General features: G+C 36.9%; 1 protein-coding gene across 7 annotated transcripts in view; it reads left to right on the top strand.

Annotated features, from left to right (window-relative positions):
- Positions 1 to 22551, top strand: part of LOC129778619 (protein Wnt-1-like) — an 89724-nt gene extending 67173 nt beyond the window's left edge. For all 7 annotated transcript variants that reach the window (XM_055785640.1, XM_055785635.1, XM_055785638.1 and 4 more), the window contains 6 exons: positions 7593 to 7971; positions 20214 to 20334; positions 20398 to 20660; positions 20756 to 20902; positions 20973 to 21094; positions 21420 to 22551. In XM_055785640.1, coding sequence (XP_055641615.1) covers positions 7654 to 7971; positions 20214 to 20334; positions 20398 to 20660; positions 20756 to 20902; positions 20973 to 21094; positions 21420 to 21621 — 1173 coding nt within the window. In that variant the 5' untranslated portion in view covers positions 7593 to 7653 and the 3' untranslated portion in view covers positions 21622 to 22551. The remainder of the gene's footprint in view (positions 1 to 7592; positions 7972 to 20213; positions 20335 to 20397; positions 20661 to 20755; positions 20903 to 20972; positions 21095 to 21419) is intronic.
- Positions 22552 to 23637: the final 1086 nt, after the last annotated feature.

The following is a 23637-nucleotide window of genomic DNA, read 5'->3' as shown; positions in this document are numbered from 1 at the left end:
CTTTTGATACACTTGACCATGAAATTCTTTTGAAAAAACTCCATCATTATGGCGTAAGGAGAATTGCCAATAATCTAATAAAAAGCTATCTATCTGATCGTAAACAATTTGTTTCAATAAACGGTGTTCGCAGTGACTTACGACAGATTAGTATAGGAGTTCCACAAGGAAGTAATATAGGTCCTCTACTTTTCCTGATTTTCATCAATGACTTTGGTAATCTGAAGCTCCATGGAACATCAAGACTTTCTGCAGATGATTCAGCTTTATTTTACCCTCGTTTTAATATCCAATCAGTCCTCGTAGACATAGAATCAGATTTGGCGATTCTCCTGGAATACTTCAGCGGCAATCGTCTTACCTTGAACCTAACTAAAACGAAATACATGATTTTTCATTCGCCACGCAGAAAAATATCTCAACACCCCGATCCGCGTGTCGGGAACCTATCTATTGAAAAAGTTACAACTTTCGAATACTTAGGGCTACATTTAGATTCCTGTCTTTCATGGGATTCTCATATAGAGCATGTATCGAAAAAAGTTTCGACTCTATGTGGCCTAATGAAAAGAGTGCGTTGTTTCGTACCGAAAGAAGCATTGTTGCAATTTTATTATGCGTGTATCCATTCCATCCTTCAATATTTAATAATTGTCTTGGGTCATGCTGCAAAATCTAAACTTAAAAAAGTACAAACGCTGCAGAATAGGTGTGTAAAAGTAATCTTCAATCTTCCTGTATTATATCCGACAATTGCACTCTATACATGTTTACATCACCGAATTATACCAGTTATAGGTTTGTGCGACACTCAAACAATCGCATTTATTCATAACAGCTTACACAATCCTAGATTTCATCACAACATAAGTTTTTCGACTCGGGTTACCCTCACAAATACGAGAAATGACAATGATTTATTGAGAATCAGAGCATACACAAACTTGGGTCTTAGACGTATCATGAGTATCATCAAGTATAACGCAATTCCTAATGACTTGAAAGCCGTCACAAATATTAGAGTTTTCAAATGCAAGCTGAAACACTATATGATCAGGAATGTGAATGAATATATTCTGTAATTGTGCCAACCGCCTAACCATTTATACAATTTTTCTTGCTTTTATAACAATTTCCTGTCTTCTTTTATTGTTGTTTAGTTCAGTGTAGTCGTTTGAAGCAAAAATGCTTTTACTTTTAAATCTTTTAATTATTCCATTTTTATATATTTTTTTCCTGTAGTGAATCCCTTCAAAGGAACTAAGTTCCACTGGGAATTCACTGTTGCTTACAATAAGATTCTCCATGCTTTCTTTTTTTTTTTGTTGTTTCTGTTAGTAAGTGTCCACGACCAGTGGTCTTCTTGTCTGAGCCTTCTGGTGTGGGGGTCAGTGGAGGGCTAAAAAAAATTTTAAACGCGTTTTCTCGAAACCATGTTATTTCAACTGGTGGTATCGATATCACAGAATCAACTTGACCAATTTGGCTGAAATTTTTTTATCAACACGTAAAAATGAATTATCTAAGGTGTTACATAGTCGTTTTTTGATATCTCATTTTTTCTATTTTTTTTAAAATCGCTATTCAGAGATTTTACATGAAAAATAACTTATTTTGAAGAAAAATAGTCGACATTTTGGCAATTCTTCGAATTTTTAAAAACCCCTAAGTAACGCTTTAGATATTGTCCTGAAGATTCAAAATATTAATTGGAATTGGTTCTACGACACCCCGTTGCTTCAGAACCGATACCACCAGCAAGGTACCGATTTTCAGACAGCATCCACGCATCCAGCTGCCAACAGCGTCATAATCATTATTCGTCCACTCAAAAAATGGAAAATACATCTTCAAATATACCCTAAAAAATAACCAAAATACACGAACACTTCAGATTATTCGTAACATCCGCAAAAATCCACGGAAATTCATTTTTTTTCGACCCTCCAGACAGGTGTATTCGAACGGCAAGAGGTTCATCTTACGGTGGAAGCTTATGACAGAGCATTTTGGTGTGCTTAGTTGCATCCTGTTTACTCGACACCATGCAGCGAATTTATCAAGCTGGTTTTGAAGTTTACGACAATCTTCAATGCTGTTGACGACAATGTAAAGCTTTAGATCATCAGCATATACCAGGCAACAGTCGGCTCCAAGAAACACGATGGTATCGTTGATGAACAGTGAGAATAGCAGCGGTTCCAACTTGCTACCTTGAGGAACTCCGGAGCTGCTTTCAAACCAGGTTGAGGTTCAAGAGCCAATTTTGACTGCTAGTTTTCTAGCAAGGAAATAAGAGCGAAGCCATTTAACGAACCTTACAGAGAAACCAAGTTTTGCTAGTTTGGCCAGAAGTATACTATGGTCAACCTTGTCGAATGCTGCTTTGAAGTCAGTGTAAATGACGTCAATGTGTCGGTCTTCTTCAATTTTGCTAAGACAGAAGGATGTGAGTTCACACAAGTTTGTAGCGACACTTCTGCCAGGAAAGAATCCAATCCATTTCACCTGACGAAGCATGTGTTCCGACCAGGGGTATGACTAAAACGTCAAATCCCTCATGTTGCCAGTGTACCCAATATTGCTGCGGTTCACTGACATTTTGGTTCTGTCAATTACTGTTGTTTACAACTCGGTCCGGTTATATAGTCGAATAGTGGCTAACTTTAAACTCCATGTTAAATGTGAACACCTCCATGTGAAACCGAAATATTGAAATCGCTCATGCAGTTAGAAATAAAGCAGCGCATTTTTCTTTATTTCTACTATATCCGTGATTTCAACGATTTCAATCCTAGCAAATGATATGTTAATAAACAAATGACGCCATATTGATTTTGATTTTGGGTAGCCTATATTCAATTGATGTCTAACTCCTGGTTCCGACATAATTATTTCAAGTAACTTCGAGCACGCACTCAGCGATGTGATGCCCCGATAACACCGGACATCGTTTTGCTGCCTTTTTGATGCACCGGAAACATGAAACTTCAGGAATCAACAAAATAAAAAATAACTTCATACATTTAGCGTTGGATATTCGAAGTGTTATCTGCTTCCATATGGTATATGATTCGCAAAAAGGTAAAAGAAATTTAAACAAAGCAGATCTATATCTTTATCGGTTGAACTTAGTCATTGACTAGTTGAGTCCCGCGTCCAGACTGATACTGAATTTTTACTTGATCACCAAAATTAATTATTGTAGAATTGTAGAATTTTTGGTAGGGGCAGTTGACAAATTCCGAAATAAGGCGGTTTTGGGAACATTTCGCCCGAAGAATCAAAACAAGACCTAGCCACGTGTGGAAAACTTCAAAGAATCTTACACGTTTTATTGTAAAATTTGTATGCACTGTTGTATATTGTGAAATGACAAAATAGGTATATCTCTCAAAATGATCTATGAATCGCTATGGAATGGATTTTTTTTTATCCAAAATATTTTTTTTATATATTTTTACTAGCTGACCAGGCAAACGTTGTTCTGCCAAATAAATTATTTCTAGTGAATATTTTGGGTGTTGAATAAAACACACTAATGTATTGTAAGTATGTTTGAATATTTTAACGATCTTTAAAATAAATCGAATGTGACCGATAAAAAAACGAATTAAATGATTTGAACGAAAGGTTATATGATGTTTCTTGGTGTATTTCATTAACGTAACTGACATGTTTGATCTCTTAAAAGTTAAACGTCAACTGAAAAAAGTAATATAAGTTTGTCGTAAAGTAGAAAAAATGAAATATAGAGAATCAATATTTATTGCTGTCTCCTTGTTAGAAAATACGTGCATGTGATTTTCAACATGGCTTAGTTTAAAACAGCTTGGTCTCGTTCATAAATTGGAAAACATCGATACGCCAACTAACTTCAATGGAGCTGATTAATAGGCCTGTTTGGAATCGCGTTATTTTATCGTTGTCATTCAATCGAGGAGTATTCACATCGGTAATCTAAGTTTGAAACACAGCCATATTGCTTCCTTTATTCATGGATGTTTTTATTACTCTTCACCGATTTGTAGAACTCAATATTCATATATGCATATGAGTGATCGGATTTTACAATTCAATCGAAATCGACTTTTACACTCTTAAATTCGTTCGCCTTGTCGCGAAACAATGGTCAAAATAAGTCATCCGTATTTGTAGTTCAATTTACCCTCTATCTGATCGGCATAATTCCGGAAATAATTCTAAATTGTTGAAATTTGAATGAAAATTATTATTCGATTTCGTTTGGATGATAAATTTGTTTTGAATGTGTTTGAATGCTAAATTTTGCGTGTTTATTCCACCCGAAAAACCATTACTATTTTTGCTTCATAGAAATGGAACATGGAGACCAATGTTGTTTACGTCGAATTGCGTGGCAAGGTTGTCACATTTGCTCAACTCGATTGGACTTGAGCTTGAACAGAATGCTAAATTGCGCTTTTTCCATTCAACAGAATACAACCAACAATATGTGGGGACGAATACGATCGAACTTCATTTTGTGTTTGAACACACGCGCAATGTCATGACAATGCATTGCGCTTTGGCCTGGCTATAACTGAAGCTGTGTCGGCGTTGCTCATGATAGTGTCTCGCAAGTAAATGTATTATTCCTCGCACCGCTTTTGTTGATTATGTAGTAAGAATTGCAGTCGTTCAATCTCTACCTTCGCGTATATGTCGACCATAAATTGTTGGCACAGCTTACGATATCTTGAATTGGCGTTTCTTGGCCATGTCAAATCACCATATGATAAACATAAAAATCCATCGAGCGCGCCCTCTGTTTGTTTCGTCGCATGTTCATAAATATTAAATCAAAGTGAGAAATTATGTTCATAATGAATTAAGTATCTGTGACGGGGTCTCGTTGGTCTAATGTTTATGCAAGAGATTTTTCGTTAAAGAAACCCTTCTGATTTGCACTGTAGTCACGCGTATTCTTGAGCTCGCCACTCCAGAATACATTCAAGGCGTATTGTTCGTCATAGAAATCTCAACTATTTACTAATAAAAATGACGCAAGTAGTACTACGTTGAGAAGGCAAACCTTGGGAACGTTAGTGCCATTGAAGAAGAACATAGCGAGGATCGTATGAACGGTGTGTGTCAACGATGAATTCCAGATTATTGTTTTTTCTTCGCATTAAATTTCTCGTGTCACCGTGCTATCATGATTCCAGCAGCGCTTGTGCTTTGGATCTACACACGTGCTCTCCAGCTGATGTTTTATCAGGGTTGATGGCAATAGCGTGATTGTCATTTTGTAATCCGAGTAAATGTGATTTGAAGAATTTCGATAACTCATTGTGCTCATTCAAAAAGGCTTCCAGCTCGTCGTCGATGCTCCCTGCTTTAGATGAATTGATGTTACTTGTGTATTTGTGGATGTTCAATAAAGCGGGCGTTACGCCATCAGTCATTGAACAACTTAAATGAATTCGTTCTATTGAAAAAACGAACAACGGTTAAATTATTAAATTATATAAATAATAAAATCGCAATTAAAAATAGGAAATTGGGGTCAAAATTTAAGGTTGTATGTATGGTATGAAGTCAAATTTTTGAAAAAAAATATCCAGATCCTATTCGGTATTAAATGTATGGTTATCGGTATCCTACCGGTATCATGTATAGTTTATAACCTATTCTCATACCTACCAAGTATTTTGAGTATAATTTCATCAAAATCGGTCGAGCCGTTTCGGAGGAGTTTGGTAACAAACACCGTGACACGAGATTTTTATATATATAGATTGAGGCTCATATGGATTCAGCCTAACGGGACCGGGAGCTCAATATTTTGACAATGTTTGCTTACAACTATGTTAGTAATATGTAACCGATTACTCGCGGTTGGCTCGAGGTATGGAATGGATTGAAAAAGTTTATTGAAGCTGAATTATTTTTTTTGAATAATAAAATAAAAAACAAATTTTAAATTAAAATATAACTTGTTAAAAATTTATACTAGTCCGAAACTCTATTTAAACACTGGGTAGAAAGTTTCAAGGAAACTGGGAAATGTAGTCAATGTAGTCCGAACTGATGCATCCTGATGCTAAAGATGTGTGTTCTGAACAGATAACACAAATGGTGGCACAAGATAAAGTAACTGCCGTTCAAAACTCGGCAAAACGAACCATATCACAAGGAACAAAGCATAATATTCCCTTATATCAAATAAAAATAAGCCTCATTTAGGAGCAACAATTTCTCTTTCTCCCCTGCCTGAGGGAACAACGTGTTATGTGGCGTTCAACCGTAATGAGTCTCGAGACTCGAGTCTTCCTCCGGTCCTTGTAAATTCGCTAGTACTCCCCAAAAAATCCACACAAACATATCTGGTTGAAAACAATAAAATCTTTTGTGTGCAATTCCTCCTTCATTCATTCTGCCAGCATATTATGCTGCTTATGCTACATTCATCATAAAATAACCGTCCGCAGAAGCATTCGCTTCCCCATCTCATTTTCTTGTTACAGAATGCCATTGATTTTGCTGAAATCTGATATTTCATTTCTAGTGAAATATATGATATACAACACATATCTGCCCGCCGTTTTTTTGCTCTATGCACATCCAACGGAGAGAGGGGATGTTGTTCGTTCCTTGCCTCGAGGCACAAATCAGCCATCATGCAATGTGGGTTTTGTTCAGAGAAGATACCATACTTGTTAGGTTTACAATCTTTTTGTGCGTGCTTGACATTCTTTGGGATCATAAATTCGGGGAAACAAAATGAAGCCTCCACAATTATAGGTCGGACGTACGGAAAACATACGATAAGATTACGGTTGATTGTAAGTGTTTCAGCACCACATTTAATGGTGATGAATTTTTTTGTGAATGTACAGGGTAATCCATCTCACGGGTTGAGTTGAGGATTTATTGAGTTATACTAATATATGAGAATAAAAACAACTCTTCAATCTCATTGACACGTTTTGAACTGTGAAAAGACATATTGAAATGATGATAGCAAATGAATGAAGTCCAATTTTTCAAACTTAAAATCATGTTTCTTCATATCTTTATTATTTCAATTGAAAACTAACATTGATACTCCGATAATTTTACACGATTTTTGAAGAATAACGTAAATAAAATAATCTTTGCCATGTACGCGTACGTGTTTACACCAGAGACATCATCCAGGAACACAATTTAGTCACTATGCGATTGAAGACATGGTCAATCAACTGTTACGGGTATCATACACGCGAGCGATGTTTCAGGACTAATAACGAGATTTTAACATAACCCTTTAGTTCGGCAATTCTCATTCTCATATAATGCCGAACGGAATTGGTTCCAGCTTATTAAAACAAACCATATTATCAACATGTACACGACAAAACTAAGTGATCTTTCGAGCAGCACAAAGATACTTTACATTAATAACTAGAGTTTCCCCAATAAATGTATCATGTTTCATGTTCATATGAAATCATCCAGTAATTTGGCATTTGTTATAATCATCCTATTTTCGCGTATACAAAAAGTTCCCGATTGAACGAAGCTCATACCACATTTAATGAAGTTCTACTCTCCACCTAATACTCTCCACTTTCTACTTTTTTTTGCAGATTTTTTGGTCCGTTGAAATGGCATATCATTAATATCCGATGAATAGCACACGAGTGGAAAATGGTGAAGCATAAGAGATTCTTTTGCTTCCGACTGTTGAACATTTGCTCTGTGTTCCACGCGTGGCCAGCGGTACGTGAGACCGCCAGCGGTCAATTCAGCGGCAATGCAGTGCAACGAAAGTCGATTCAGCTGCTGCTGATTCTGCTCGTGTACTTCAATGGATTTACGAACGGCAAGTGGTGGCGGGTGGCCGATCTGTCGCTAGATGTTAAGCACTTTCACCGGGATAACCGCAGCTACGATATATGCAACGAGAACACTTATTTCACCCAGCACCAAAGGGAAATCTGCTACAATAATCCGGAACTGTTGAAGGTAGGAAAATGCAGAATCACTTTTTTACGAAAATTGTTTTATAACTTGTACTGTTTCAACTTATTCGATGTCTTAATACATTTGGCCGAAAATTGGATGACATCCATCCGTAAAACATATCGATGGATTTATTTTTCAGATTCTTCGATAAAAGCTCCTTTTCTTATAACTTAATAAATTCATATAACAAAAACAGGAAACTGGTTCTCCTTATTCATGAGCAAATCCAATCAAACTAAATACAAATACAGAATCCAATTTTTATACTGATAATCTCACAAGCTTGCTGAAAATTCGATCTCGTGCTGGTTTGTTCTCTTTTATGTATGTTTTAACGTTTCTGCTAAGAAAAATGGGCGAATCACTTATTAAGGGGTAGTACTTTTGATGTTGGTTGCGCTCGCTACTTTAGTTAGATTGCACCAAGTCAAAAAAAGAGAACATGATCTGGTTGTGGTTGACTTTTTGCTGCAAAGCATTTTATTAGAATTTGTGTGGGATTTAATCCTATGTAACTTACAATTTTGGTGAAGCTTATACAAAGGAAAGATCCTATCAGGACGTCCAATTAGTTTTAATTTTTATATATTATTTTGAAATTCTATGATGAATTCAATTTGACTCACGTAATTCAGGAATTTTTGAATTTATGATTTCACTTTAAATTATATAGATGATAGGGAACTTTTTATACAATTCTTCTTTTGATCAGAATTTTTTATCATTGTAAAAGTCTTTTCTGTTTTTTGTCTTCGATTCGACGTTTTGTTTTCCAATTTAACTTTGGTTTTTGTGGCCTGCCCATAATCCCATGTAATGGCCTGATCTCCTGTAGACTCTTGATTGGGTTTACTAACTAACTAGCTTAACCACCGGTGTCCGTAGAAGGTTCGAATCATTGCCTGCCGAATTCTCCCATCACGCCCTGGGAAAACCTGCTCCATACATTCACGTATCCATTGGTTCCTTCCTGTTCCGTTCACGCCCAGTACCAAATAGCCAACTTCTACATTCTGACCAACTTCTATAAGACTATCCTGATTCTATTTCGTTGCAACACAAACAGTTATAATTTCAACAAGATACATTCATACATTGTTGTATGCTTAGAATAAAGTAGATTTAACGACAATTTCGTTCAAAAGAGTTGTTTGTTTATTTATTGTGCTTAAATATGATAATTTCAGCTGTCCAGACCATTTCAAAATTCATAAGTATCATCAATGAAAAATTCAAAACGATCGACTGATTTACATGTCAATTATTGGCAACCTTGCCATTTCGGCTAATAACCTGTAAAATTCGTGTTGGAATACTTTTTACCAAATCCTGCTAAACGGAATTCTCTATAATTTTTCATGTTTTCGAAAATGCGACCTTGAGCTCCTCAATCGTGGTGTCCGTTTTCCCTCAATGTAGATTCGGCGTACAAGGATTCCCCCAAGATTTTCAACAGGATTCAAGTCGGGAGAGCGAGCCGGCCAGTCCAAAAAAATAAATTTTTGGTCCTTAATACATTGCTTAGTTTCCTTGCTGGTATAAATAGTAGCATTGTTTTGCTGGAATGTGAATTTTTTGTGACGATATCCACGCAAAAACGGTACGGTAGGGGATTCCAGAACATGTATATGTAATCCTTGAATGATATGAAAGCTATCTTAAGCTTTCCGGTTGTGTAGCGTTGCCTAGTGGGCAACTGGATTTTCTTTTTTTCCGTACAAGTAAAACACGACCGATCCTGTTAACGTGTTACTCCCGACTCACTATTTTTATATCAACTCAATATAAAATGGCCCTAACACTATACATACTTAATCCTACTAGCTCATTCTAAATTCAAATTCCTACGGGAGGTGCTTGGAGTCGCTTTCAGAGAAGGGAAAAAAATTAACCAATTGCAATCGAATTGGCTATCTATAATCGTAAACATCAATTTGGTTACGTGGAATTTAAGTCGGATATTGAACTGGCCGGCCACGAGCCACATGGAAACCCGAGCTTATTTTTTTTATTCGCGATACTGAAGTTAGTGTCAGTAAAAATAATTAAACCTGGTCAGCGACACTGGCTGACGAACAAAACTGTAATATGAGATCGACGAGGTGGATGTACTGGAAGGATCAAAATTAGCTCGCGCTTCAGAAAATATAAAAATGTAAAAAAAAGTAACTTCCAAGCACCTTTACAGAATGTTTGATGACTAGGGGCGCTTCAGTTGCACAGAACCCCGGCCAAACCATGCATGAGCCTCCACCAAATTTCCTGATTGAAAAATACTGTTTCTTCTTCTGTAAATCCCGCCAGTACCCGTTGAAACCATCAGGACCATCCAAATTGAACTTTTTTTCGTCAGTGAAGATAACCTATACATTAAAGAACTTTTCCTTATGGTATAGAACAAAATGTATTCTTTTAGAAACATTCTTTGTCACAACATACCATGCCCCACTGTCGGTTCATGTGAGCTTTGGCAAAACTCAAACGTCTTCCGATGTGTGATGGTGTAAGATGAGGAGCTTTAACCTTTTAAGCCCTCTTTATGTGAGGATTTTTAACCAAACCATGACAAGATGTCACCCGAGTAACATTTAAATTGAAATACAGGTCGGACTCGATTATCCGGAGTATTGATTTTATTTTCACTCCGGATAATCGAATTCTCCGGATAATCGAGTCAAAAAAAAATTTTTTTATTCGTTTTTTTGCATGTACTTTTTGTTTTTTGAATATAAAAGAGGAATTTGATTTTTTATTCATCCCCTTAAAGTCAGAAAACACATTTCTCACATGAAAAAAATAAATTTATCCAGATTCTCTCAGGAGGTGATAGGCGATCATATTTGATGAAAAAAATCCTTCTACGCATATGTTCGAATTTCAACAATGACAGAGTGATGACTTTTTTTCTGTTTCGGACTCTGTTGCCTCAAGCTGGCTCTACATTAAAAAGTACGCAACGGAAGACAGTTTTGATAACATTTTGGAAGTGAAATTAATAATTTTTAATGTGTTATTATTACTTCTATCCTAAAAATTGTACTAATTGGATTGTTCCTATCAATTAAATAGAAGCTATCAAACCGCTCTACAATTTGTTCTTTGACACCCAAATTCTATCTTTCTTAATTTGGCTGCAATATCGATTTAAAGAATTCCTGGTAAAAAATCAAGCAAAATCTCCAAAAATCACTATCACTATTTATCCCACTGTACATGTAATAGCCACTCAAATTTCACCTTAACGTTGAAAGGTTACATTTCTTCTTGAAATAAGTCATATTCGAAATATAAAAAAAATATTTTTTCCAAACTGTACATAATCGAGTCCAAAATTGTATATAATCGAATCACATATAATCGAGTCTGTATATTACCGAGTTTATTGTAGAGATACCATTGTAGTATGCTAGTGGTACAGATAATTTACTAGAAACTAGAAAATAAAATAAATAAACCCGCTTTTGAGGTTATACGGATTAATGTACTAAAAGCTAGAAAATAATTAGACAAGTAAAAGTTAGTAATTATCACATCCGTTCCTTCATTCATGTTTGTGTTGTTGATAATGTAGTGTATTCTCCAAGTCAAGCCATTCAGCCATTTTTTAGCGGCGGCCAAATTGAATTTTTCAAGATCATGGAATGCGCAGTTTTATAATGGCAATAGAATTAAAGGTATGTTCCAAATTTCAGTTCAATCAGTGATCAGAAACGGGGTCAAATTTCAATTAATGTGGGGCAATCCTACGAACACTCAAACATACATACAAACAGGGCAAGCTGAATAAAACCATTAAAAAGTAATCAGTTATTTGGGAACTGCGGCCATGTTGGATTTGTATTTTTCATGATCTACTGTGTTCTACTAGTCAAGCCCTTTCATTTGATACCCATATTGAAGGGGTTGGGGAAAAAATATGGCACCATCTTGTGGTGGCGTCCATCTTGGATTTGCATTTGTCATAAATAACTGTGTTTTACTAGTCGAGCTCTTTCATTTGATACCCATATTGATGGGGTTGTGAAAAAATATATATGGCGCCATCTTGTGCTGGCGTCCATCTTGGATTTGCATTTTCCACAAATAAATGTATTCTACTAGTCAAGCCCTTTCATTTGATATTCATATTGATGGGGTTCTGAGAAAATATGTAATCCACCATTTTGTTGTGGCCGCCATCTTAGATTTGAATTTTCTATAAATAACTGTGTTCTACTAGTCAAGCCCTTTCATTTGATACCCATACTGATGGGGTTGTGAAAAAATATATATGGCGCCATCTTGTGGTGGCGGCCATCTTGGATTTGCATTTTTAAGTACTACTAAATGAGATCATCCAATCCGACGAGCAATTTCTCTGATGCTTACATTTTCTTGGTGAAATACATCAATTTGTCTTTCTTCTCTCTCCGTGAGCACTTTTTCTTTCGGAGTTTACCAGATTTTTCAGATCAAAACAACTAAAACAACGGAAAATGTAACTGGTCTTATAGAAACTTGACACTTGAAAAATACAAAAACATTCGTTTAAGCTCAGCGCTTGCACACACACACACACACGCACATGTGAAAATCATGCAGTGTATGGTATTCGCCAATACATACTCACTAGAATATAAATTGAAGCATTGTTCGTATACAATGACACAAAGGAGGGAGCCTGTCCCGACGCCTCTAATGATGTGTTCGCAAATTACGGATACCACGAACCTGTAACTAGCATGTGTGTTTAACCGTTGTAGCTCCTGTTTTGACTGTCATCTCTCTCGTTCGTCTCTCAAAAAATTGTGTGTCGTTGCTCTCACATAATGTGATACTTCTAATGTAATAGTTTCAGTAGGCTTTGTAGAAATAGATTAAGATAATAGTACTTAAGAATCTAACATTAGGGCAAATGTTGTCTGTTGTATTTTTCATATAACCGCAGGAAACTGGACCCTAGGAACCATCGTCAGATTTAATTTCGGATCTGTTCTCCCACTTCGTTGCGGCGTCTGCTGTATTCAGTTTGGAAGGTACCCACTCCCATTCGTTTGGTTTACTGGAACTCAGTATTTCACCAATTCGGAAACTTACAAATTTGTTGTAACGACGCCCTAATTGCCCCGTTTTGATTGGCCCGGTTTACGGTTTCCCCAACACAGCCATCAAACTCAAGATGCCTGCGGAAATTAGCATTGCAAATACACGCAAGTTGAGGAGAACTTTTGCTCCCACCAACATGTGGAGTTAGAGAACATCGGAACCAAGGTGCCTTACATTCAGAGTTGCCAACCTTCCAGTTTTTCCCGTATATTGCCAGTTTTTTTGAGCATGCCAGCGAAACAGCCAACGGCCAAAAATCTCCATCTTTTTAAAAATTTTCACAGTTTTATTCATCTTTTTTTATTTTTTCGACATTTTCAAGTTTTTTACTCCCAATTGTTAAGACTGCTTCCAAGACTTGATTGAGGTTATCGAAACTGACTCAGAAACGTTTTACGAGACTGTGGTTGCCTGTTATAATAGAGACGGAATACCATACAAGCAGGATATTCTTGTAGGATATTCTGCCGAAGGGGCTAATAACATGACCGGTACCGAGAAGTCATAAAGAGCGTATCTAGAAAAGTACTGCCCAAGTTCGTGCACACTAAAATGTGTTTGCCATAGTATGGTTCTGTTTGCAATATATGCATGTAAACACATGCCTGATATAATTGAGCAGCTGTGTAAGGATCAGGGATGGTAAAAAATCACATTCAACGATCAATGAATAAGTATATCCCTCTAGTCGGATGTTTTTAAATCACCCCCAGCAGGCGAGGCTCTTTTATTCTTCATATGTACACAGAGAGAATACTTGGAACGGTGAGCTACCAAGATCTCAAAAAAGAAATATGAGAGCGGAATCCCAACTGCTTGCACTCTCGAAGCATTACTTCTACTACTCAGGTTTTATCGTGAGTGCAAGCCACAAACGATTAATCCCATTCCATAGAGCGGATGATGAGTTCTTGATCGGAAAGTGTAACAAGAGACGATCAACTGAAATCTTACGACACTCATCGAGGGATTTTTAATTCTCTATTGCACTGTCCGCAGTGAGTGGCTGACTCAGTCTCGTGTCGATTTTATTTTGCTGTCGTCTCCCGCCCGATAAACAGCAGACGGGTAATGGATGCAATTGATTAATTTTATTACCAGCAGATTTGGGCGAATCTCATCCCGCCCAAAATCGTTTTTAGATTCCAATAATTCTGAACATTCACATTTCTCTCCAAATAATTTTTCCAACAGTAATTCAATTAGTGACTTCACGAAACACCTTTCGAATTCGATTGAATTTCAGACCCTTTTTTATTTTGCAGATAAAACGGATCACATATTTGATTAATTCAATTCTGTGTGGTTACGTTTTTCGTTGCGAATAAATGTAATGAAATAGTATGGACGTATGATATTCATGTATCGTGGACTTCCGACATATGTGGCAGTAGGTTTGTCGAACGACTAATGTTTTTTTATATCCCTTCAAACTTGTTGCATCTTTCAAGTGTACATACTGCTTTGACCGCAGATTTGCATGGTAGAATCTGGTTAATTTCAGGTATTCAGTCTTCATATTGTCGAATGAATACTGTTGGAACAATAGGTATCGCAGCAAATGATTATCAACATCTTACCTTATCATCAAACGGTATGCGAATAATTTCAGTGAACTGACGGCGTTGGAATATATGCTTAGTGAGGACCACACAATTATTATCAGAGCGAATAAACGTCCGACTGGAAGTCATGAACATCAATTCAATGTGCCCAAGATAAATTTATCCTTTGAAGGTCATTAACCTTTCTAAAGATGATCAGATGGAATATATTCCAATGTCGTCTGGAATAACCTGTCCAACACCTTATGATCGTAATATTGTTTTTGCTATTATTCTGATGTTTCATAACACGGCACTCTATTGATTATTCGCCGAAAATGAATAAAAAATATCCTTGAAGTTAGCCTACGGTTTTAGTAGCAGTGCAATATGGTGAGCCAGTCTCAGGATAAGAAAACATTTAAAAATAAAGCTTTTTTTTTTTTGAATGAATCAATAGTAAAACAAAACGTCAAAAAATATTCAGCTTTGTGATAGCAGATAATCATTATCCATTTGAGTTGTATGAGTATTCCATTCCCCCACAAACTGTGGATAGTCTATCTGCATACAAATTATGTAGAGTGCCACAATCCAAAAAAATTATGAGCAAATATTTACGTGCTTAAACAAAAAAACACATGTTGACATATTTGCGCTAATTTATGTTTTTTTATTAATTCAAGGTAATCAAGGTCTTTTCTAGACACCAGTTTACTCGGCCCCGAAAAAAGTGGTCTGTATTTGGGCAGGCGGAAAAATATATCTCGCAAGACCACGTGTTCGATGTCGTAAAAGCCTTGGCCAATAACGCATTTACATTAACTCATAAAATTAGTGATTTGAGAGGGATTATTGTTTGTAGTCTCTTGATTAATTTAAACACCATCTGAGAAATCCTCCGTGAAACATGAAACATTAAAGTCGTCCTATCTGCTGTAGCGCATTTTTTTTATTTTACCCAGTTTCATCGAAGTAAACGCGCTCGGAAAGGAAAATTGAACGCCCGGATGAGAGAGCGAGAATCGTACGTCATAGAGACACTCATTCCCATGGAGCAAATTCTTGTTAGGAGTTGAAAGCAAAACGAGGAAGGAGAGTAACTCAATTATTCGAACTAGTTTCAGTCTAGCAATGCTTTGGTCAACTCAGAGTTACCAAGAGAAAATCATTTGGTTATGATGGGTGAGGATTAATAGTTAGTCGCAGTTTGCACAGATTACGATCTGTGCAGTTTGCGATTAATCGTAAATCACATCATGCTCCCTTGTTTTCCATCCTTGGTAAGGATAGCTACTCCTATCTTAGCTGTAGTCCTTTACGATGCAGTAAGTTTTCTGAAATTCAAACTCTCTTAGAGTTGAAAACGTTGAAAATGCTGCATCTGTCAGTCACGCGGAGGATTTCGGTTTAAATAATCCTACAACGATCATTTATTCAACCTTCTCATCTCATACTCTAAGCATGGTGAACAATATTACCAGAATATTTCAAAGCGGAAGTTCGGAGCTTTTTTTTTATTTCTGTATTATAGTGACTTTCAACACATTTGGCTGGTTCGTCACTTCTACCTTCCATTTCGGAAGAATGTCGAGAGTGAGAATTGAACTCGTGACCCTTAGCGTGAGAGGTATGAATGTTACCGCCTCGCCAGATCGCCTCCACTGAAGTTCGAAGCTATTTATTTTGCATTCGAGCATTTCAAGATTGTTCAGAACACTTTTGGATAACTTTTTTGAGACAGATATGAAAAATATAATCAATCTGAACAACGTGCAGTTCGATCAGAAAAATTATGTCAGTTTGGATAACGTTTATGTAGGTGCCGCGATTGAATTGTTGATCATTGAATATTTGGTCGCATGTAAAATCTTGCATTTTATTTCAATGATCCTTTGATTCTCAACATGACGAATATAGATCCAACTAATGTCATAAAAAGGAAGCATATGTCAATTGTTCTCCTTCTACAAAGTTTTTTTTTCCGAATATTTGCGATCGAAATCGAAAAATTCAGGATATTGATAACGAGTTTGAGAAGATCCGAAACCTGGATTTTACTGACTTCACTGTAAACGAACGCAATGATGCTTCTTTCTTTTGGGGTAAAATTTTGTCACTAAAAAGGAATGACAATCATTTTGCTTATCCTAGGTTGAAAAATATTATTCCAATATTACTGATTTTGCCGCATTACTCAGCAATCGTTGAACGATTGTTTTCGGAATACAATTTGAACAAAACAAATCTAAGAAATAGAACAGGAACAAAAACTATGCGCGCAATTCTAGCTTCCAAAAATTATGTAGACATGCATAACGAAAGTCAGAGTTAGTAAGAATCACACAGAATGTAAAACAAAAGCGTAATGTTAATAATGATCATAAACAGATTGAGGAAATTTAAAAATGCTACGGTACCTACGTATTAACGCCAACGAAGCGCATGTTTTATGAGTTTATTTTTGCGCTATAAAATTTATTCTGAGGGTAAAGTTATAGGGTGGCGAAGCTCCCATTTAACGAGGATAAGGTCATACAGATGAAACACACATTTCTGCATAACTCGAGAACTGTTTGCTTAGTTCTCGAGTTATGCATGGAACCAAATTTGGCATGTTGAAGTTCTAGGGGACAAAAAATGTTTTCATTGTGGTCAACAACTTTCTGCATAACTCGAAAACTAATCAAACAAAAGTGTAAGGGTGAAACTCGATGAAGGAATCGTCCAATTTAAGATATCATCATTTTATTACATTTCCTGTATCAAACATGTATTCCATGAAAGGGAGAAACATGTTATTTGCAAGTGATTGAAAAATCTTGAACGAGAATTGGGTCTGAAAACAATTTTATATTATAATGACGTGTTCTGGTAGAAGTACCAGGAACTTTATAGTAAAAAGATTTTTTCATGGGTTAATCAATGAATACGTTCGCTTAGTAAGAAAACGTGAATGTTTGAAAGTATTAATAAAAAAAAACTATTTTGGGCGAGAGAAAGTTTCCAGGGTCAGCTAGTAGATAATAAATCAGTACAATATCATAACCATGCACCCAAAATTAATTCTTATTACTGCCATGAAAACAATAAAAAACGAATACAATCAATAATTATGAAAAATAAATTCATTGTTTTTACAAGTTCAATATTTTTAAGGATAGTTCATTGGCTTCAATTTGATATCTAAATCGGTTTTGAATCGGTGGTTCAAAAGTTATGAATTTTTGTGAAAAGTTATTTTTGGGAAAAAGTGGAAAAATTGAATTTTCGGACCACCCTAAAAGGAAATGGGCACCCTAATGGAAAAATGAAAAAAAATACGGGACTAATATTTTGCGATAAAGAACAAAACTACCACTTTTCATGGAAATCTGAGAATCACTATATCGGTTTGACATGGAATGGCTGTATATATGGTATAGTAATATAAGATTAATAAAGGGTGTGTCACATCAAATTGCATCACGGAAAAAACGCTGTAGAAATTCGCCCAGTAGACCAATCCTTTTGAAAATTTTAGACAGTAAAATAAAAACTATTAAACAACTTTTGGCATTTTCCTTTTATTCATACTTCGAGCCCAAGTCCGTATGCTCGCACCTTCCTCTTTACCCCGTCCATAAGGTTCTGTACAACGTCAGGTTGTAGTTTTTTTTTTGAAGAGAAATCCATTTTCTCTTGAAGTCCGCCTCCGATTTGACAACTTTTGGGTTCTTCCGGAGGGCCTGCTTCATAATCGCCCAATATTTCTCTATTGGGCGAAGCTCCGGCGCGTTGCCCGTTTACCGTGCCGGTCATCACGAAGGGGGCGCTCCGCTTTCCGTAAGAGCAGATCGCTTGCCACACCATGTACTTTTTGGCAAACTTGGATAGTTTCTGCTTGCGAATCTCCTCCGGAACGCTGAATTTGTCCTCTGCGGAGAAGAACAACAGGCCCGGCAGCTGACGAAAGTCCGCTTTGGCGTAGGTTTCGTCGTCCATTACCAGGCAATGCGGCTTCGTCAGCATTTCGGTGTAAAGCTTCCGGGCTCGCGTCTTCCCCACCATGTTTTGCCTTTCGTCGCGGTTAGGAGCCTTCTGAACCTTGTATGTACGCAGGCCCTCCCGCTGCTTGGGCCGCTGGACGAGTGAACTTGACAAATTCAGCTTATTGGCGACATCCCGGACCGAACTTCTCGGATCACGTCTAAACTGCTTAACTACTTAACTACGATCTTTTTCACTGACGGAGCATCCATTTTTGCCGTTCTACACCTTCCGGTCGATGGTTAGGTTCTCGAAGTATCGTTTTAGTACTCTGCTGACCGTGGATTGGACGATTCCCAGCATCTAACTGATGTCCCGATGTGACAATTCCGGATTCTCGAAATGAGTGCGCAGGATTAATTCACGACGCTCTTTTTCGTTCGACGACATTTTTCCAAATTTACGAAAAATTGACAGTGAAGCATGGTGATCTATACACTCGTATCTGATTATGAGCGAAAGCTGAAGATATAATTCCTAAAAAATAAATTTCTACAGCGTTTTTTCCGTGATGCAATTTGATGTGACACACCCTTTATGAGCGAGCGAAACAAGAGCATTTTCGTATAATCTGCCAGGTACACGGCCCAGACCGAGATGGATATAGTTCTTCTTTATGATCTCCTTTTTACTTTTAGAAAACACTTCTGAACTTCATTTCATAATGAGGTGTAATATTATCATGCTTTTACGCAACAGCACCAGTAGCTCTGTGGATAGCGTGGTCGTGTAAAACAGCCTTTCATTCAAGCCGGCCTTGGTTCGATCCCCGCTGAAATCGTTTGGACTTTTTCTTTGGTGCAATCCAGAAAATGAAATGAAAAAAAGAAGAAAGAAAGAGATGTCTGTTCCCATACATACAAACATTTTAAAGCGTTTGAGACAGATGATTTTATTTGTCCATTTGACGCAAAGCATTTTTTTTCTACCGAAGATTTAATGTTTTCTGGCGACTATAGGTTGGGTGTGGTAAAAACCAATGTGATAATGCAAGAAGAGTTGATTACCATCAGCACAGATGAAGAGCTTAAGCAGAAAATCAGTCAAAACTATCAGAAGTTTTGGTTCCAACGCAACATTGCAACTCAGTATTCTGCATTGTGGAACATTACTGAAAAATTCCTTATTCCTTATTCCTGATTAACCTCCAAAATTTAGTTATCTACATAAGAATTCGTAAGTAATTTGTTATAATAATTATTTATTACACTCGATATTGGCTGAATTTTATGTCTATTTATTTTGTTGAATTTTGATGAGAAAATGATGTCAAGTTTGCTCACTCAACCAACAGCAATGTTTTAAACTTTGTTAAGAGTTTTGTATGAATGTATTGCAAGAAAACTAGAGATAGAATTTTTAAAGAAATTCAACTTCTGCAATCTGAGGTATCACTCCATTCTGGAAAAGGGGTCTCTTGCTCAAAACAAAAAGAATTTCTGTGTTAGATGATTATTTGTTTCGAACTCAAACAATTTATAAAAAAGAACACGCAGTTATACTCACTATACATAACAAAAATACCACATCAAACGACATCAAGAAAAAATGTAAACTAAAATTTGTTCTCCTACGTGTCTTCAGGTTATTGTGAACGCAGCGAACATTGCCAAATATGAGTGTCAAAGCTATTTTCAAAACAGCAGATGGAATTGTTCCGTCAAGGACGGAACGGAAATATTATACGGCAATCTTGACGATAAAGGTAAGTTCTAGATCTCGGCTTCCGGCTATTTCAGTCTGTTAAAAAAAAATTCGCCCTCTTTAGGGAACCGCGAAACAGCATATTTGAGTGCAATCAACTCGGCTTCCCTCGCTTGGACTATCACCAGGTATTGCACCAAAGGTGAACTAACTATGTGCACATGTGACCACATACAACGCAAAAAGCACAGCAAATGGACCTGGGGCGGATGCTCTGAAGATGTCAATTACGGTATCAAACAATCGCGCCAGTTTATCGACCCGCCGGAGGATCGTACCACAAGCTTAGGTCTGATGAGTCTGCACAATAACGAGGCTGCTCGAAGAGTAAGTAAGTTTACGATGATTTTGTTACCTTTTTTGTTACTTATTCCACGGCTCTCTAGAATGAAGCGTACTTAAATGATTTCTGACTGTTTCAGACCCTACGTGCTAAGATGCAGAAAGTGTGCAAATGTCACGGAATGTCCGGATCGTGCACCACTCGCGTCTGCTGGCGACGCTTACCGCCAATGAAATCGATGGCAGACACATTGGGATCGATGTTTGATGCCGCAGCTCTAGTCAAAGTAAGGGAACCGACTTCATCGCGCACAGATTGTAACCTTTTTTTTTGTATTTATATCTGATGAATTGCAGCCGGTTGAGAACAAAGGTGTCATTAAGAAGCTGAAAAGAAAGGACTCCCAGTACAAGAAAGTGAACAAATCTGATCTGGTATACATATCCGATTCACCCGATTACTGCGAAGAAAACGAAAGGTAAGTGATGCACTGTTCAAAAACTAATAGAATCTTATATACAGAATTATCCATGGTACATTATTAGAATCTGCGGATTTACCCAATTCAAAAACTAATTGTTAATACCGTTTTTGATATGGAGTATTTAAAACTGTGTATGTTTTCTTACTATGTTTGAACAAGAAATCGTCGACTACAAAAGTATCACAGTCACCGGAAGAACTGTTCATACCTAGCATAGGCATGAGCCCTGTCAGTCGTTTGAAAATTCACGACTCGAGAACAAAATGGGATAAAAAAACTAAAATCCTATTTTTTTGACTTGTTTCTTTTCTTATTCCAGCCTCGGAATATTCGGCACTAGAGGACGCTTCTGCAATCGGACCTCCTACGACATTGAAGGTTGCCGGCTGCTGTGCTGTGGCCGTGGATACCAAACCCGAATCCGGAATGTCGAGGAGAAATGCAACTGCAAGTTTGTTTGGTGCTGCTCGGTGAAGTGTGACACTTGTAGTGTTCGGAAAGACGAATACATTTGCAACTGAAGACGAACAACGATAGACAATTATTTGTGCCGCCCATCAAATCACCATCACCATGCTAAAAAATCAACCAACTGCATAAGCGTGAAGCGAAATTGATCGATGTAAGATATGCCATTTGCGATTAGAATAAATATTCACACTCACAGTCATTTTTGCATCATTTGAAAATGCCATTCGTTTGAAGCTTTTGTATATTTTCGAGAAATATTCGACATCTAGTATTTAATGTAAGTCAGTTTATGAAATGTTCTCTTTGAAGGCAATATCCTGAGACGAATTAAATCAGCAACCGTTTCTGCATACATAAAACATGCTATTGCTGCTTGTTAAGGCTCAATATTTTCGAGAAAACGAAAAAGTAATTGCATTGTCTAGATGTTTCCAGTATTTTTATAATAATTAAGCAATAAGAGAACATTTGCACTCTGTGATTTCTTTTTGTTTTGTAGTATTGATTTTATTTAACAATCTAGTGGAAGTTTTAGCCGGTAAGTGTATTGTGTAAGGATAGTAGGTGAGCCAATAAACCGAGTCGGTGAAAGGTGGTTTATCGGTAACACCAAATCAAAGAAAACAGATATCTTCATCTCCTTCGAAATAACAATGCAAATCGTAAACAGTGACAAGATATAACCAAATATGTCTTGCTGAAGGTTTTCTCTCTCGTGAAATGAATCCAAAGTAGTATTTAGCCATGATGTATAAATCAGATTATTGTCTCTGAATCTGACCATTTGTATAAGTATAACAAGAAATCAATGAATAAATGAGAAAATAAAGCTGAACGCACTCTGTAATCATGCTAACTGTTCGAGTTTGCTTTCTATACACGAATCCAAGTCTCTTGTGACTAATTGCCCAATAATTCCCCATTCGTTTTGTTATTTCCCAGCGTAATAAATCATTCAAAGTGATTTCAACGATGCGTAAATTCAGAGTTGGAAAAATAGACAGCACCGATGATAACATATACAACGAAAAATAAAAGATACACCGGGCCAAGTTGAAACGATTTTTTCGAAGTTCAACTTGAAAGGTATCTCAAAATATCACTAAATCACTATATTGAAATCTGTTTGCAGCATATATAAGGTATAGCAGATGATTTTCGATAAAAAAAATATGGATTCACACTGGATGTTTAGAAAAGTATCAATTTTGAAAATGTTCAATTTTCACATAGGGGAAGTGGGGGCATAGTGGTCACCCTAAGGAATATGCCCATTTGATATAGTAGCTACATGTATGATATAAGCTTGGCCTATTCACCTTAAGTCTCAATTTAAATTTTCTCATGCATACAAAAACGTAGTAAGAAACACATAACGTACCGGTGGTTTAGTTGGAGTGGCATATTTTTCCAGGGTCAACGTCACAAAAAGAACCTCTTCAAGAGCAGAATGTGATGAGGTATATCAGCTTTAGTAAATAGAACATTGTATGTCGTTATTCACCTATGACCACTTTGCTCCCAAAAATCAAAGTAATTTCTATGCTAATTTTTTTTCCAAAATATATATTTTTATCAAGACTCATATGACGTTAGCCTGACGGGGCCGGGAGCTTAGAGGCGAATGCACTGCAAAGTTTAAAGCCTCTTAAAAACAAAGAATCGAATCGGGGCCGGGAGTTCAATATTTTGACAGTTTTTCTTATTATCTATGTTAGTAATATGTAACCGATTACTCGCGGTCGGCTCGAGGTTAGTATCACAAGTGTTCTAGTAATTGGGATGTTGCTGTCTCCAATGCTCTGTACGTGTGCCCGACACGGGATATTCCTATTGGGATGCAGCTGACCATTAATCAGCAACGCCCCCCATATTTATATATATATACCCCATATTTAGCGTGGTGCGTCTTCTCGACTCGAGGAATCCAGGATAGAATGGTCACTAGCCGGAGCAATCATCAGCTCGTGTAGAGTTGTCATGAGCGGTACAACCTTTGGCTCTCGTTGAATGATCAGTGGACTGCACAACCTTCGGCCCGTGTATCTGTAAAGAGTGTGTGTATG

The sequence above is a fragment of the Toxorhynchites rutilus genome, chromosome 3 (assembly GCF_029784135.1).
Source record: "Toxorhynchites rutilus septentrionalis strain SRP chromosome 3, ASM2978413v1, whole genome shotgun sequence".
NCBI lineage: Eukaryota > Metazoa > Arthropoda > Insecta > Diptera > Culicidae > Toxorhynchites > Toxorhynchites rutilus.
Note: the sequence above shows the minus strand (reverse complement) of the source record. Positions and strands in the feature narration are given on the sequence as shown.